This window comes from Rhincodon typus, chromosome 11 (assembly GCF_021869965.1).
Source record: "Rhincodon typus isolate 14 chromosome 11, sRhiTyp1.1, whole genome shotgun sequence".
Lineage (NCBI taxonomy): Eukaryota > Metazoa > Chordata > Chondrichthyes > Orectolobiformes > Rhincodontidae > Rhincodon > Rhincodon typus.
The window spans coordinates 73,735,836-73,750,838 of record NC_063342.1 but is presented as its reverse complement, the minus strand read 5'-3'; the positions used below and the strand labels follow the sequence as shown (position 1 = coordinate 73,750,838).

The window sequence follows — 15,003 nt, the reverse complement described above, 5'->3', positions numbered from 1 at the left end:
CTCTAAATGACGACATAGATAGAAATGAAGATAATGAAAAGTGTGCTTATGAAAGGCATCAGGTAAAAAATAAAATTAAAAGCAAGAGGATTACAGAAGGTTTCAAGAGGAGGTGGAAAAGCAAATAAGAGAAGCAAAGAGAAATTATGAGGAAAGATTGGCAGCCAACATAAAGGGGAATGACAAAGTCTTCTGTGGGCATAAAAATAGTAAAGGAGTGGTTAAAGGAAGAGTAAGATTAATTAGAGAACAAAATTGGGATTTACACATGGAGATATAGTTGAGATGTTAAATGAAGATTTTGTTTCTATCTCTACTAAAGCCCAGACCATGGTTTCAGAGGAGGAAACTCTGTCACTAGAATAGTTCCAAACTGATAAGGAAGAAATGTTGATAATCCTGCTGGTACTTAGGGTTAACAAGGCCCTGGGACAGATGAGGAGCATCCAAGGATTTTGAAAGAAGTGAAAGAGGGAACTGGAGGAGCACTGGCCACAATCTTTCAGTCTTTCCTGAACTTGGGAGAAATGCCAGAGATTGGAAAATTGCAAACATTACAGCCTTGTTCAAGAAAGGGTTGAACTTCAGTTTAACTTCAATGGTAAGGAAGCTTCCAGAAACAATTACTTGCGATTGATTTAGTCATTGCATGGAAAAAAGTGAGTTGATTGGGAGATTTTTGAAGAGCAAATCGTGCTTATTTAACTTTTTGAGATTTTTGAAGAGGTAGCAGAAAGACTCAGTGAGGGTAACACTGTTGATGTGGTGAACATGGACTTTCAGAAGGTGTTTGATACAGTGCCACACAACAGACTTGTGAGGAAAGTTTACGGGCCATGGTATAAAAGGGTCAGTGGATACAAAACTGGCTGAGTGACAGGAGACAGAGAGTAATGTTCAATGGATATTTTTCAGGCTGGAGGAAGGTTCGCAGTGGCATTCCCCGGGGGTCAGTATTGAGAACTTTGCTTTTCCTGATATAGATTAATGATCTGGAACTTGGTATACAGGGAACAATTTCAATGTTGAAATGATAATATGAAACTTGGAAGCTTTGTAAACTGTGAAGAGGTCAGTGTAGAACTGTCTAAGGACATTGACAAGTTAGTGGAGTGTGCGGCTAGCTGGCAGATGGGGCTCAATGCAGTGAATGTGAGGTGATGCATTTTGTTCAGAAGAACACTGAAAGACAATATAAAATGGGCGGATACAATTCTAAAGGGGGTGCAGGAGCATAGGGACCTGGGTGTACACATTCACAGATCACTGAAGGTGGCAGAAGACAGCTGGAGAGCAGTTAATAAAGCATACAGTTATCCTCGGCATTAGTAGAATTAGAATTGGGTTTTATCGTCACCTGTACTCAAGTACAGGGATACAGGAGTACAGTGAAAAGTTTACAATATCGCCATTTATGGCAACATCTTAGGTATAAGGTACCTAGGTATAAAATCTTGGGTAAAAAGTCAAAAAATAAAGAAATAAGTTAAAAGTTCAACATTACAGTTTCTGTCTGCATAAATTAGTAAGTAAGAATTAAAGTTAAAAGCTCCAAATTACAGTACTTCTTTAGCAATGGGCCTGCAGTCGCTCCACGCTGGGCTTTCCCCACACTGGGTTCAATCTCGCCCCGTCTTGGGCTCAATCTCTCTCCCCGCTCTGGGTTCGGTCTCTCTCCCACACTGGGCTCGATCTCTGCCCTAAAATGGGCTCGATTTTTCCCACACCGGGCTCAATGTCTCTCCCCTGCACTAGGCTTGATCTCTCTCCCATACTGGACTCGATCTCTGCCCTGCTCTCCCCTAAAGTGGGCTCGATCTTTCCCCACACGAGCTCAATCTCTCTCCCCTGCACCAGGCTTGATCTTTCTCCCCGCATTAGGCTCGATCCGTCTCCTGCACTGGGTTCAATCTCTTATCCCCACTGGCCTCAAATTCCCTCCCCACACACTGGGCTTAACCTGTACTCCCCTGCATTGGGCTCGATCTCCCTCTCCTGTATTGGCTCGATCTCTTTCCCGTACTGGCCTCGATCTCTCCCTTCATGTTGGGTTTGGTCTTTCTTCCCTGCACTAGACTCAATTTCTCTCCCTCCACACCGGGCTCGATTTCTCTCCCCCTGCACTGGGTTCAATCTCTCTCGCACACTGGGCTCGATCTCCCAATCCCTGCACCTCCATGCTGCTATCTCATTGCTGAGTATCATTTGGGCTCACCAGCCACCCTGCCTCAGGCTGCCTGAGTCCCACTCTGGTGTCTCTCCGGGCCCCCAGCCACTTACACGATGCCGCTACCGCCAAAGTTCTGCCGGGGCACACAAACCTCCTCGTGGCTGACCATTTAAGTCCCTGTCTGAGCCCCTAGCTGCTGTCGCCGATGCTGCTCCCACAACTGAGATCCCTCCAGATGGTAAGCAGAGAAAAACAGCTTAACAAAAAGAAAAGGAAAGTAGAAAAGCAAGAAAAGAAGAAGGCAAAGCAATCGGATAGGATGAGTTCTGGCTCAGGAACCCTAATCCGCCACAGGCATAAAGGAACAAGAGCAGGGAGGTGATGGTGAACTTGTACAAGACACTTGTTAGACTTCAGCTGGAGTATTGTGTACAGTTCTAGATGTCCCGTTATAGGTATGATGTGAATACATTGGAGACAGTGCAGAAATGGTTTACAAGAATGATTTCAGGGATGCGAAATGTCAGCGATGAGGATAGATTGAAGAAGTTGAGACTGTTCTCCTTGGAGAGAGGAAGGCTGAGAGGTTTTCAAAATCACGACCGGTGCTGGACAGAGTAGATAAGCTGTTTCTGCTTGTAAAAAGAACAAGACTTGAGAGAGCATAGACTTAAAGTGATTTACTAATGATGCAAGGGTGAGGAAAAACAGTGAGTAGTTCGGGTCTGGAATGCACTGCCTGAAAATGTGGTGGAGGCAGGTTCGATTGAGATATTCAAGAAGGGCATTGGATAATTATTTGGATAAAAATAACATGCAAGGCAGGAGACTGGCACTTGCAACATTGTTCATTTAACCAGTTAGTGTAGGCATGATGGGCCAAATGGCCTCCTCCACTGTAACAATTCTTTGATTTTGTGAATTAGGGAGGGTCAATAAATGCTTGGGCCTAGCTTGTGACAGGCATATCCTAGAAATGAAAAAGAAATTCTGAAATCACATTTTGGCAAGATTTGCTTAAAAGTTGTTCGGCTTAGAAGTCAAGGAACAGTTCAGTCAGCTCTGAGCCAGCAGGTACACACAGTTGGAATTCTAAACAATTTGTGGATCTTGGGGAGGGGAATTTCTCCAAAGAGGCAAATTCCCTCTACCTTACTATTCTTTTTCCAAGAATTGCGCAAACTAAAGAGGCGATTGTGGTCTCTGTACGTATCAACTGGACAAAATGACTGACCACACAAACAAACAAGTTCTGGTATGACCAGAGATTGGACTTTAAGCCTTGTTGCACATAGTCCAGCTTTAGGAGAGAGACTGAGGCCACTGGGTTTACACAGGCATTTTATTCACAATGGCTTGGATTCTGGGGCTTGTCCTTTGGTCATTGTTTCCCACCGAAGCCTATCAACAAGGTTTGTTCTGCCGGCAGCGCACAGCCTAGTTACAACGCAGCTGCTTTTCAATTTGTTAACTTGTTGTTCCTGATGCTGATTTTCAGTAATAACTCAAAGCTCCCTCTCAGTCTTCCTCCCCAGCCATGCCGCCCGAGCCCTGTTATTGGGCAGGCAGAAACGGGCCAACTTCCTGCTGGAAGAGCTGAGGCCCGGCAACCTGGAGCAAGAGTGCTTTGAGGAAAACTGCAACTTTGAGGAGGCCAGGGAAGTGTTTGAAGATACGGGAAGAGCGGTGAGTCATACCACAATCCCCAGCCGACACTCAATACTCAGTGAGACAGAACAGCAGTGGACATTGTCTCCCTGAGGTACATCTAGGCCCCTCAACCAAGTAGCACTGGGGCACCGGGAAATTTTACTTTTTGATTACTTTTAGGATCGCTTCTTAAATCTTCCTGTAATTAAAACTTAAACCCATATTTACATTTACAATTAAATTGACGTTAGATACCACACGTAAATCTATATACAATAACTTGAACTTATCCTTGACATATTAGTTTTTAACCTATCTGACTTGAATTGGGTTCCTCATTAATTTAATTTGTGCATCCCATTAGATAATTTCAGCTGTTTGCAAAATCTCTTCGGGAAAGTTCAAAATCCAATCATTGTTGTGCTCACGTTGAATTAATGAATGTTGCAGTGCAGAAGACCATTCTGCCCATCGTGATAATTGTCTCTCTGAGAATGCTAGCCAATTATTTCATGCCCTTTAAATGCTCCTTTTCTTTTTTGATTCAATCTCTTGTTAGTTCCAAGCTACTATGGACTCTGTTGACTCTGGTTCATTCTAGTCGACGCTCCCATTTTGATCACAAACATCAGCTCTCCTCTTAACCCATTCTTTGCTGAACAGAGCCTCGATTTCTCTTGTCACTCTCCGTGGCTGAAGTTCCCCATCTCAGTGTGAAGGGCACAAAGGATGTCATTCCTGGAGTATATGAGCATCATCGTGGGCTCGGGGAGAGGCAGTGGAGCCCGTTGTACAAACCGCATAATTTTTACTCCCATTTCTGATGATCATTTCCTGAGAATAACCCACAAAAAGATTATCTCCTCTCTACTTACAAATACTGCCTAAAAGACAGGAATAGCTTGATTGTATACATCAACCTCCATGAAGATGATTATGTGTATATAAGTGTGTGTATTTGTGTGTGAATGTCAGTTTGTGCTTGCAATGTGTGTATCTGAGTGTGTATGTGTGAGACTGACTGTGTGTATTTGCCTCTTTTGTACATTTGTCAATCTGTATGAGTATATGTGATTCAGTATGTGTGGAGATGTTAATGTGTGTGTACATGCACATGTGACTGTGCGCATGTATATGTGAGTTTATATGTGTCTTTATGAGGCTTCTTGTGTGAATATGAGCATGTGTGTGTGAATATGTGAGTCTGTGTGTATTTATGAAACTATATGTTTAATGTATATGTGAGTCTGTATCGGTATATATGAGTCTGAGTGTGAATATGTGAGTTGGTGTTGCTGTGTATTTGTGAACCTGTATATTGCCGTGTGTTTATACATGTGTGCGTCTCTCTGAAAATGTATGAGTCTGTGTGTGTAAATATCTGTGTGTCTGCATTATTTTTTATGTGAGTTGGTATCTATTGTATTTGTGAATATCTTTGCGTGTGTGTCTCTGTATATATATCTTTGCGTCTACATTTACGCACATAGGTCTTTGTGCATCTATGTGAGCCTGTGTGTGGTTGTGTGCGTGTCTGTGTGAGTCTGTATGTGCCTATATGAGTCTGTGTATGTGTCTGTGTATGCTGCTTCATACCTTTATTACCCCTGCCATGCTGTAAAATGCAATGGGACCTCAACATACTCTTGCAATGCCAGAGCATTGTTATTGACAATGCTTCTATGGCTGCAAAATGTGATCCATTCCCCCCTTTTGACATCATACTGATGGTAAGTTGACAAATGAGCAGCCCATTGCCTACCTCATGACCCCAAATAATAATAGCATCTCTTTGAGAAGCCCAAGCATGGGACAGAACTTTCTCTCCTGGGGCCAGTAGATACAAGGCAGATTCCGCCATCAATCCCATAAGGCGTAGGTGTGGGGACCACCAACTGACAACCCAGGCCTGGCTCCTCCCTAATCATTAGTGTCCCCAAGATTCAATTGTAGCACCTTGACTCCAATCCCCAACTTATAGCAGTGTCTGGCTCCCTCACAGTTGACATGACATCAAGTCATTCACTTCGCTGCTTATGAGACAGGGACTAAGATGTGGTGATTGAAACACTGCCCAATCCTGCTAGCGGAAGATTCTATTTCACTTTTATTTTCACCTTTCACTTTACAGAACCTTCTCCAGTCCTCATAATAACAATAAAGTCCACGACAGATGTTAGATCACTGCAAGTGAATAACTATTCATTAAACTGAAGCAACAAACCTTTTCCTTTTTTCTCTCCTTCGCACTCTAGCTCCCTGTAGGCTTGAATTCTGCAGCTGGGGTGGAGGGACCTTGCCGACTCAGTACATCCTGGTGACTTGGAAGTGGGCTGTCCTTTGGGAGGGGTTGGGCCTGGAGGGTCCTGGCCTGCTTAGAATCTCCCACACAAATGAAAGCTCACCGTCCTTGAGGGCGCTTTCAACTCCTGGAGGCAATGGGTGTCACCAGAAGGGGTGAGGAGTTGGGATTGGCTGGCTCTGGCATGTCCTGAGAAGAAACTCCCAGGGTCCCTGACTGTCACTCCTGCTCACTTTTGCTGCCTCTTGGCACCACTACGTCACCTCAAGGCCAAAGGTCATCTGGAGTAAGGTCAAGGTGCCCCTCGCCCCCCACCTGCTGCCAACCCCACCATTGCCATTAATGCTGAGCACCCAAGGCGATACTGATGGAGGACAGCTCCGAATGTATAACCAGTAGCCACTAAATGTCCTACTGGATTTGGGTGTCCAAGGTGGGTGTCACACCTTCTATGGAGGCAGTCAAGGCCTCTAGCTATTGGAGGGAGCAGCTGGATCTGTACCAGCTCCCCAAAGACTGAGAAATTACACCTGACCAAATGGAGTGGTACTTATTGCAATCATCACAGGATTATTATGGTGCAGAAGGAGGCCATTCAGTCCATGATGCCTTTGCCTGCTCTAATTCTGAGCCTGGGTCTATTAGTGCCAATCTCCTGCCTTTTCTCCATATCCAGTATCCAGAAAACCATCCAGTACCCTCTTGAACGCCTCAATTGAACCTGCCTCCACCTCATTTCCAGGCAGTGTATTCCATACCCGAATCACTCACTGTGTAAAAAAGGTTTCTTTCTCACATCACCCTTGCTTTGTTTGCAGATCAGCTGAAGTCTATGCTCTCTCTTCTTCATACTTTTACTCACTGAAACAGCTTCTCCCTATTTTAAACACCTCTAACAGATCCCCTCTCACCATGTTTCTTGCCAGGAAAAACAGTCCCAACTTCTTCAATCTATCCTCATCACTGAAGTTTCTCATTCCTGGAACCATTTATATAAATCTCCTTTGCACTCTCTCTGTTGCATACGTATCTTGTATATAACGTGGTACCCACTCGCAATAAAATCTCCATTAAAAACCGAAAGAACTGTGGATGCTGTAAATCAGAAACAAAAACAGAAGTTGTTGGAAAAGCTCAGCAGGTCTGGCAGCCTCTGTGAAGGAAAAAATTGAGTTAATATTTTGGGTCCAGTGACTCTTCCCCAGAACATGTCTTCATTATTCTGTGAGACCATAGGGAGACTGCCCCATCTTCCATTACAGTGTACCGAGGACCTGTGGACTACCAGCCTGATGTTCCCTTGCCTGTCCCTGCAGGTTGACTATGTCACTTATGACCAAATCTAGCCTACATGTAACTCCAGAACCATAGCAATGTGGTTGACTCTTAACTGCTCTCTGAAATGGCCCTAGAAAGGCACTGAGGGCAATTACTGATGCGCAATTAAAGCTTATCTTGCCAGCAACACACCCATCCCGTGAGTCCATATCGCTGTGTGATTTGCATTGTTTCATCATTAACCTTGCACTAATGACAAGTAGCTATCAACCTTCCCAGAGCTGCATGAAGTTGCTGCATTTTCACATTAAACTTGAATGAATTTTGTTGTCGAAAATTTGGACCGGTAATTAACAGTGTAGACATCTTTTCATCAGAATTTCATCAGAATAATAGGGTATGCATCAAGTGCAGGTATGTGGGATTAGTGTAGTTTGGTATTTATTGGTTGGCATAGACATGGTGGGCTGAAGGGCCTGTTTCCATGCTGTATGACTGTATGATTCTAAGTACAGGGTCTGCAGGTCCTGGTCTCCAGCAGTCCTCTGGGACCACAGAATTGGGCATTCCTTCCTCATCCTACCTACCTATCAGTGATATGCCCCCCAGATTGTGCCCCCTCACCACTCCAGGGTGCCCACCAAGATGAAAGTCCCTGAGCTGATGGAAATTGCAGGAACAGGGAGTGCCTTGCCAGTGCCTCCTCTGAGTGTTCACAGAGGAAGTGAGGCTGCAAACTCTTTAGCAGCGTGGAGTGCTGGGTGGCGCTAGTGCCTAGAGTGGAGAAGAGAAATAATTTGTCGTGAAGATTAGCTTCTGCAGAGGCATGTGTTTGCCTTTGTGGACACCTGGGAAGAGCAGTGCATTGGGCTACAGCCCATCGGCATCTCCCGGTGGTGACAGAAATGGTGCTGCTCTTCACCAGCTCGAGAGCCTTTTCCTCAAAGTGTGATGAGGGTCTTCGAACCTGCACTGCTTGCCATCCCTTTTTGTAGGGACCAGTGACAATGACCCTCATTGCAGTCTGGGTTCAGATTTGACTGGCCCAATGAGACGGCCTCCTGGTGCAGCGACCCAGGAAAAGGATGGACCTTTTGACAGTGACTCTATCCAGAGGGCAACACGAGTAAACCTCCAAACAATCTGCAGTCTTCTTGGTAGACATGTCACAGGCAGGAAGGATAAAGATGAACCAGAGAGCACAGCAAGGGAGATGCAGGCAGGCGGTGTGAACATGAACCAGAGATCACAGAGAGAGAGAACTGCATGCAGGAAGGCAATGTGAACATGAACCAGAGATCACAAAGAGAGAGAACTGCATGCAGGAAGAACACAAGAACACAAGAACTAGGAGCAGGAGTAGGCCATCTGGCCCTTCGAGCCTGCTCCGCCATTCAATAAGATCATGGCTGATCTTTTCGTGGATTCAGATCCACTTACCCGCATTCTCACCGTATCCCTTAATTCCTTTATTGTTCAAAAAAAATCTACCTTTTTTTTAGAAGCGTTTACTGAAGTAGCGTCAACTACTTCACTGGGCAAGGAATTCCACGGATTAACAACCCTCTGGGTGAAGAAATTCCTTCTCAATTCAGTCCTAAATCTGCTCCCTCTAATCTTGAGGCTATGCCCTCTTGTCCTAGCTTCACCTGCCAGTGGAAACATCCTCTCTACTTCTATCTTATCTATTCCCTTCATAATTTTATATGTTTCTATAAGATCCCCCATCAATCTTCTGAATTCCAATGAATATAATCCCAATCTACTCAGTCTCTCCTCATAAGCCAACCCCCTCAACTCCGGAATCAACCTAGTGAACCTCCTTTGCACCCCCTCCAGTGCCAGTACATCCTTTCTCAAGTAAGGAGACCAAAACTGCACCACAGTACTCTAGGTGTGGCCTCACCAGCACCTTGTACAGCTGCAACATAACCTCTCTGCTTTTAATTTCAATCCCTTTAGCAATGAAGGACAAAATTCCATTTGCCTTCCTAATTACTTGTTGTACCTGCAGACCTACCTTCTGTGATTCATGCACAAGGACACCCAGGTCCCTCTGCATAGCAGCATGCTGCAACTTTTTACCATTCAAGTAATAATCCTTTTTACTATTACTACTACCAAAATGTATGACTTCACATTTATTTACATTGTATTCCATCTGCCAGACCTTTGCCCACTCACTCAATGTATCTATGTTCCTCTGCAAAGTTTCACAGTCCTCTGCACACTTTGCTGTGCCACTCATCTTACTGTCATCTGCAAACTTTGACACCCTACACGTGGTCCCCAGCTCCAAGTCATCTATATAAATTGTAAATAATTGCAGTCCCAACACCGATCCCTGAGGCACACCATTAGTCACTGACTGCCAGCTAGAATAGCGCTCATTTATCCCCACGCTTTGCTTCCTGTTAGTCAACCAATCCTCTATCCATGCTAATACTTTACGCTTAATGCCATGCATCCTTATCTTATGCAGTAGCCTCTTGTGTGGCACCTTGTCAAAGGCCTTTTGGAAGTCTAGGTACACCACATCCACTGGGTCCCCATTGTCCAACTCGCTCGTAATGTCTTCATAGAATTCCAAAAGATTTGTCAAGCATGACCTGCCCTTCATGAACCCATGCTGCATCTGCCCAACGGGACAATTTCTATCAAGATGCCTTGCTATTTCTTCCTTGATAATAGGCAGTGTGAACATGGACCACATCGCAAAAAAAAAGGTAAAGGGCAGGCTTGCATGTGAATACATTGTCCACATCTACAGGATGTTCAAAGTGCTTCACATCCAATTCACTACTTTTAAAGAGAATGCAACGAGCCCCTGCAAACAGCAAGGAGAGACGTGAGCACATAATGGCTTTTAGTGAAGCTGGTTGCGAGTTCAGTTGGGACATATACCAGGGAGAAGACCTCGCCACCACCCTGCCCCACTCTTCATTGATTCGTGATTATGAGGTCTATCTTTACCTACTTGAGAGGGAGGGCAGACAGGGCCTTGGGTAAAAATCGCATCAAGAACACAGCACCTCTGACAGTGCAGGACTCCCTTGGTATCACATTGGGAGTCTCAGCCTAGAATTAGTGCTCAAGGTTCTAGACACAGAAGTGAACCCCACAATCTTCTGCTTCTGAGGCAAGACTGGAACCACTGAGTGAACATTTCAGTGAAATGACCTACGTTCAGAACCTCAGGTGACAGGTCATCAAACTGAAATGTTAACTGTGTTTCTCTCTCCACAGATGCTGCCTGACCTGCTGAATATTTCCAGCAGTTTCTGTTTTGATCTCAGATTTCCAGCATCCACAATAGTTTTACTTTGTTGGTGAATATACTGTCAACTTTGTCTGGTCCATATAAGGAAATCTGGATCATACAAATGTTGATGCTTGTGGCAAAACAAGTCACCAAGACAGTGTTTCTTTACACATTGTAACATTCTGCTTTCTTTCTCTAGTGGGAATTCATGAGAACTTATGCTGGTGAGTCGCTTCTGTACTTAGCAAGATTTCTACTGAAGGTATAGATGACTCTAAGGGATGGCAAGGACTCGGACAGGGTGCAGAGGAGTTTTACCAGAATGGAACCAGGAAATGAAAGGGCTTTGGCTTTGGGGAGTGATGAGTTGACATGGGAAGGGGTGGTGATCTCCATAAAACAGAGAAGGTTAAAAAGAGGTTTGATCAAGCTGTTGAAAATTTAAGGACCTTGATAGTATGTATGCATAGAGCACCTCGTTCGACTGGCAGGAGGTTTGCTAACGAGAGGACACAGATTTTGGATCATCATAGAATTGCTACAATGTGGAAGCAGGCCATTCAGCCAAATGAGTCCACATTGATACCCCAAAGAGCATCCCACCCTATTGCTGTAACACCACATTTCCCAAGGCTAGTCCACCTAGCCTGTATATGTCTAGAGTGCGACAGAAAACCAGAGCACCCAGACGAAACCCATGCAGAATGCACAAACTCCACACAGACAGTTGTCCAAAGGTGGAATTGAAGCTGGGTCCCTGGCACTGTGAGGCAGCAGTGCTAACCACTGAGCCATCATGCCACCTATTGACAAATGTAACAGAGTTGAAAGTAGGAGAATGCATTGAATACATTGTTAAAATCTGAAATGTCCTGCCTGAAGGAATGGTGGAGACATATGGTAGTATATTGGTATTATTACTGAACTGTAACACAGACTAATGCTTTGGGGACACAGGTTCAAATTCCAGCGTAGGAGCTGCTTAATCCATCAGGATTTCTGACATACCCCTGATGAAGTTACAGCTCCAAGGAAACTCCTATTCAGTGACAGTGACTTGTTTACTTCAGTACCAAGGCTGCACCCTCTGTTCACACTGACTATAACTGAAATTCCTAATGCAAATGCAGCAACACAAACCAGGGAACTATGCAAAAGGACAGTGCTACCAAATGCAGAGTTAGCCTTAGCAGTTTCTGACACTAACCATGACACCCCGAACTCCACAACAATACCTGATCTCAACTCCAATCTTTGGTCAAGCGCTTCATATTCTGCATTGTGACCTCCAGTGCAGTTGCAAACCTAACCAAGATCTCAGACAATGGCTGTTGTAGACTTCCAAATAAGACCCCTTAAAATTCCTGTGTTTATCTTATACTGACCATCGCCTAACTGGCTAATCTGTGAGGCCTGATTCCTGTTCCAAAAATCCAGTGGAAAGCTGGGTGCATTTTATTTAAAAACTGAGCAGTCTGTACAGCTCCCTCTCCACACCCCAACACTACCTCTCCCACATGTCTCCAAAAACCCCTTGCCATTCCCACTCCTCTCCTCCTCCACACCAGGTCACACATGCTGGAAAATGGGATTAGAATAGGAAAATGTTTGACGATCAGCATGGACAAGCTGGGCTGATGTGCATTTCTTGTGCTGTAAAATTTCGAAGTCTCTATCTCTACACTCTGGTCTCACACCTCCCCACACTGCTCCCCAGCTCTACTCACTCAGCTCTGGGGTCACAGCAACTTTCAAGCCACAAAATGTGTTCACAATGGAAATTGTTTGGGAAGTGCTGCCTCAATCACACCTATCAATCCCAACCTGAACCTTAACATTCTCCACTAATTACAAACTTAACTTTAAACAATAACCTTGAACATATTGTCGACAGTTATTTCAAATGTTAAAATGTTAGGAAGTAATTGTGCCATTTTAACTTTTGAAGCGTGTATAGACAACATTCATATTAGGAACAAAATATGTGCTTTTATAACAGAGTTATCACTTTTGATAATTTTTTTAAAAACAGGAAATTGTTATGTAAATATTCCCAATCTCTTAATTATCTCTGAAAGGCAAATGGTGATTGGGTTAATCCAACTGCCTATAGTTTGAGAAACTCAAGAATTTCAGGAATATGAAGCACAGAAAGAGGTTAATGGCACATTATGTTGATTCTGATTCTCTGGTGGGTAATTCCAAAACAAGCCTCCATTGCTCCACTTTCTACCCACAGACTTACAACAATCCCAAACTAATCCCACTGCCCCACTCTTTCTCCATAGCCCTGTTTCAATCCCAAACTAATCCCACTGCCCCACTCTTTCTCCATAGCCCTGAATCAATACCTAACTTATCCCACTGCCCCACTATTAACGAAAGCCCTATATCAATACCTAACTTATCCCACTGCCCCACTATTAACCATAGCCCTGTATCAATCCCAAACTAATCCCACTGCCCCACTATTAATCAAAACCCTACATCAATACCTAACTTATCCCACTGCCCCACTATTAGCTATAGCTCTGTATCAATCCCAAACTAATCCCACTGCCCCACTATTAACCAAAGTCCTATATCAATACCTAACCTATCCCACTGTCCCACTATTAAGCATAGCTCTGTATCAATACCAAACTTATCCCCCTGCCCCACTATCTCCCCATAGCTTGTATCAATCCCCAAACTAATTGCACTGTCCCACTCCCTCACCATAACCCTGTATCAATCCCAAACTAATCCCACTGCCCTACTCCGTCCCCATAGCCGTGTATCAGTATCAAACTTATCCCACTGTCACACTATCTCCTCATAGCCTTGTATCAATCCCAAACTAATCCCACAACTGTCTCCCCAAAGTCTAGTATCAATCTCAGACTAATTCCAATACCCTACTCCCTCCCTGCAGCCCTGTATCAATTGCAAACTAATCCCATTGCCTTACTATCCTTTCCTGTTCAGCATCCTTATCCTCTAATTCTCTATTGCCTATTTCTATTCCTTTGGCAACCATGTTGTGATTGCTATTTCCTAATTGTTCTCTAATTTTTATCTGCTATTTGCCCACTGTATAAATCAATCAACACTTCTCTTCTGTTGGAATGAGAACAGACTATTTTGGGAGTCATTCAGCATGACAGGAGAGAAAGGAGGATAGGGCATTGCTGCCATTGAGCTCGTGACCACACTACTTTGGCTCATGACCCTATTTGAGGTCCCAACCCTCAGTTTGGGAAATCCTGCTCTACAAATCCTCAGATGTACCTCTACCTCTGTTACAGATTCAAACATGGATGACGAGCTTAGGTTGCGTTCTCTCACTCTCCAGAAGTTTTGCTACTTGTTCAATGTTCTCCTCCGTCCTGGCAACTCGGAGGCAACCGGGGCATTCAGTACAATCCAGATGTCCCTGGTTTTGTAACATGGGGCCAATTGTTCTACGTCCCTCTACTTTACAGGTTCATTGGTCCTTACACTTTCTCTAAGTGTGATTTCCTTGGACACATTATGGCCCAACTATCACACTTTACACTCACCAAGAGTCCTGCTATTCCTCTGGGCTATTGAGAGTTCTAGCCTGAACTCCTACTACCAGCAAGTTCTCTGACCAACTAAAATCTTGTTACTCACTTAGCCCAACTGTTTATTAGGAAGAATAGTTCTTATGTCATGTTGTGGGGTTTTTTTGGCGATGAATCTGCCAGTTCCCTGTCACAAAGAAGATCTGTGCACTTTCTACAATCCCAGACAACACAGCTGCATATGTGCTTAGTATACAGGATTAAAATCCTTCGGTCAGGTATATGAGAGGCATCATTTGACAATTATTTAAGAGATGGAATGGAGAAATATTGGGTAAGCACATTCAAGAATCTACAAACAAAATTGTTGGGAGACAGACCCAGAGGTTTTAATTTCCCCAGCATTTTGTCATCATGAAGGATTTGGAAAAACTGGCAGAATCTAAAGTGCAGGGCTAGATGAACACAGCAGGCCAAGCAGCATCATAGGAGCAGAGAGGCTGACGTTTCGGGCCTAGACCCTTCATCAGAAAAGGGGGAGGGGAAGGGGGTTTTGAAATAAATAGGGAGAGAGTGGGAGGCGGATAGAAGAGGGATAGAGGAGAGGATAGGTGGAGAGGAAACAAACAGGTCGAAGAGGCGGGGATGGGGCCAGGAAAGGCGAGTGTAGGTAGGGAGTTAGGAAGGGGATAGGTCAGTCCAGGGAGGACGGACAGGTCAAGGGGGCGGGATGAGGTTGGTCGGTAGGAGATGGAGGTGCGGCTTGAGGTGGGAGGAGGGGATAGGTGGGAGGAAGAACAGGTTAGGGAGGCAG

At 44.5% G+C, this 15,003-nt stretch overlaps 1 protein-coding gene across 2 annotated transcripts in view; it reads left to right on the top strand.

The window, feature by feature from the left end:
• The first annotated feature begins 3,469 nt into the window (after nucleotides 1-3,469).
• Nucleotides 3,470-15,003, top strand: part of LOC109931905 (coagulation factor X-like) — a 28,003-nt gene continuing 16,469 nt past the window's right edge. For both annotated transcript variants that reach the window (XM_048603342.1, XM_020531173.2), the window contains exons 1-3: nucleotides 3,470-3,582; nucleotides 3,693-3,856; nucleotides 10,862-10,886. In XM_048603342.1, the coding sequence (XP_048459299.1) occupies nucleotides 3,522-3,582; nucleotides 3,693-3,856; nucleotides 10,862-10,886 (250 nt within the window). In that variant the 5' untranslated portion in view covers nucleotides 3,470-3,521. The remainder of the gene's footprint in view (nucleotides 3,583-3,692; nucleotides 3,857-10,861; nucleotides 10,887-15,003) is intronic.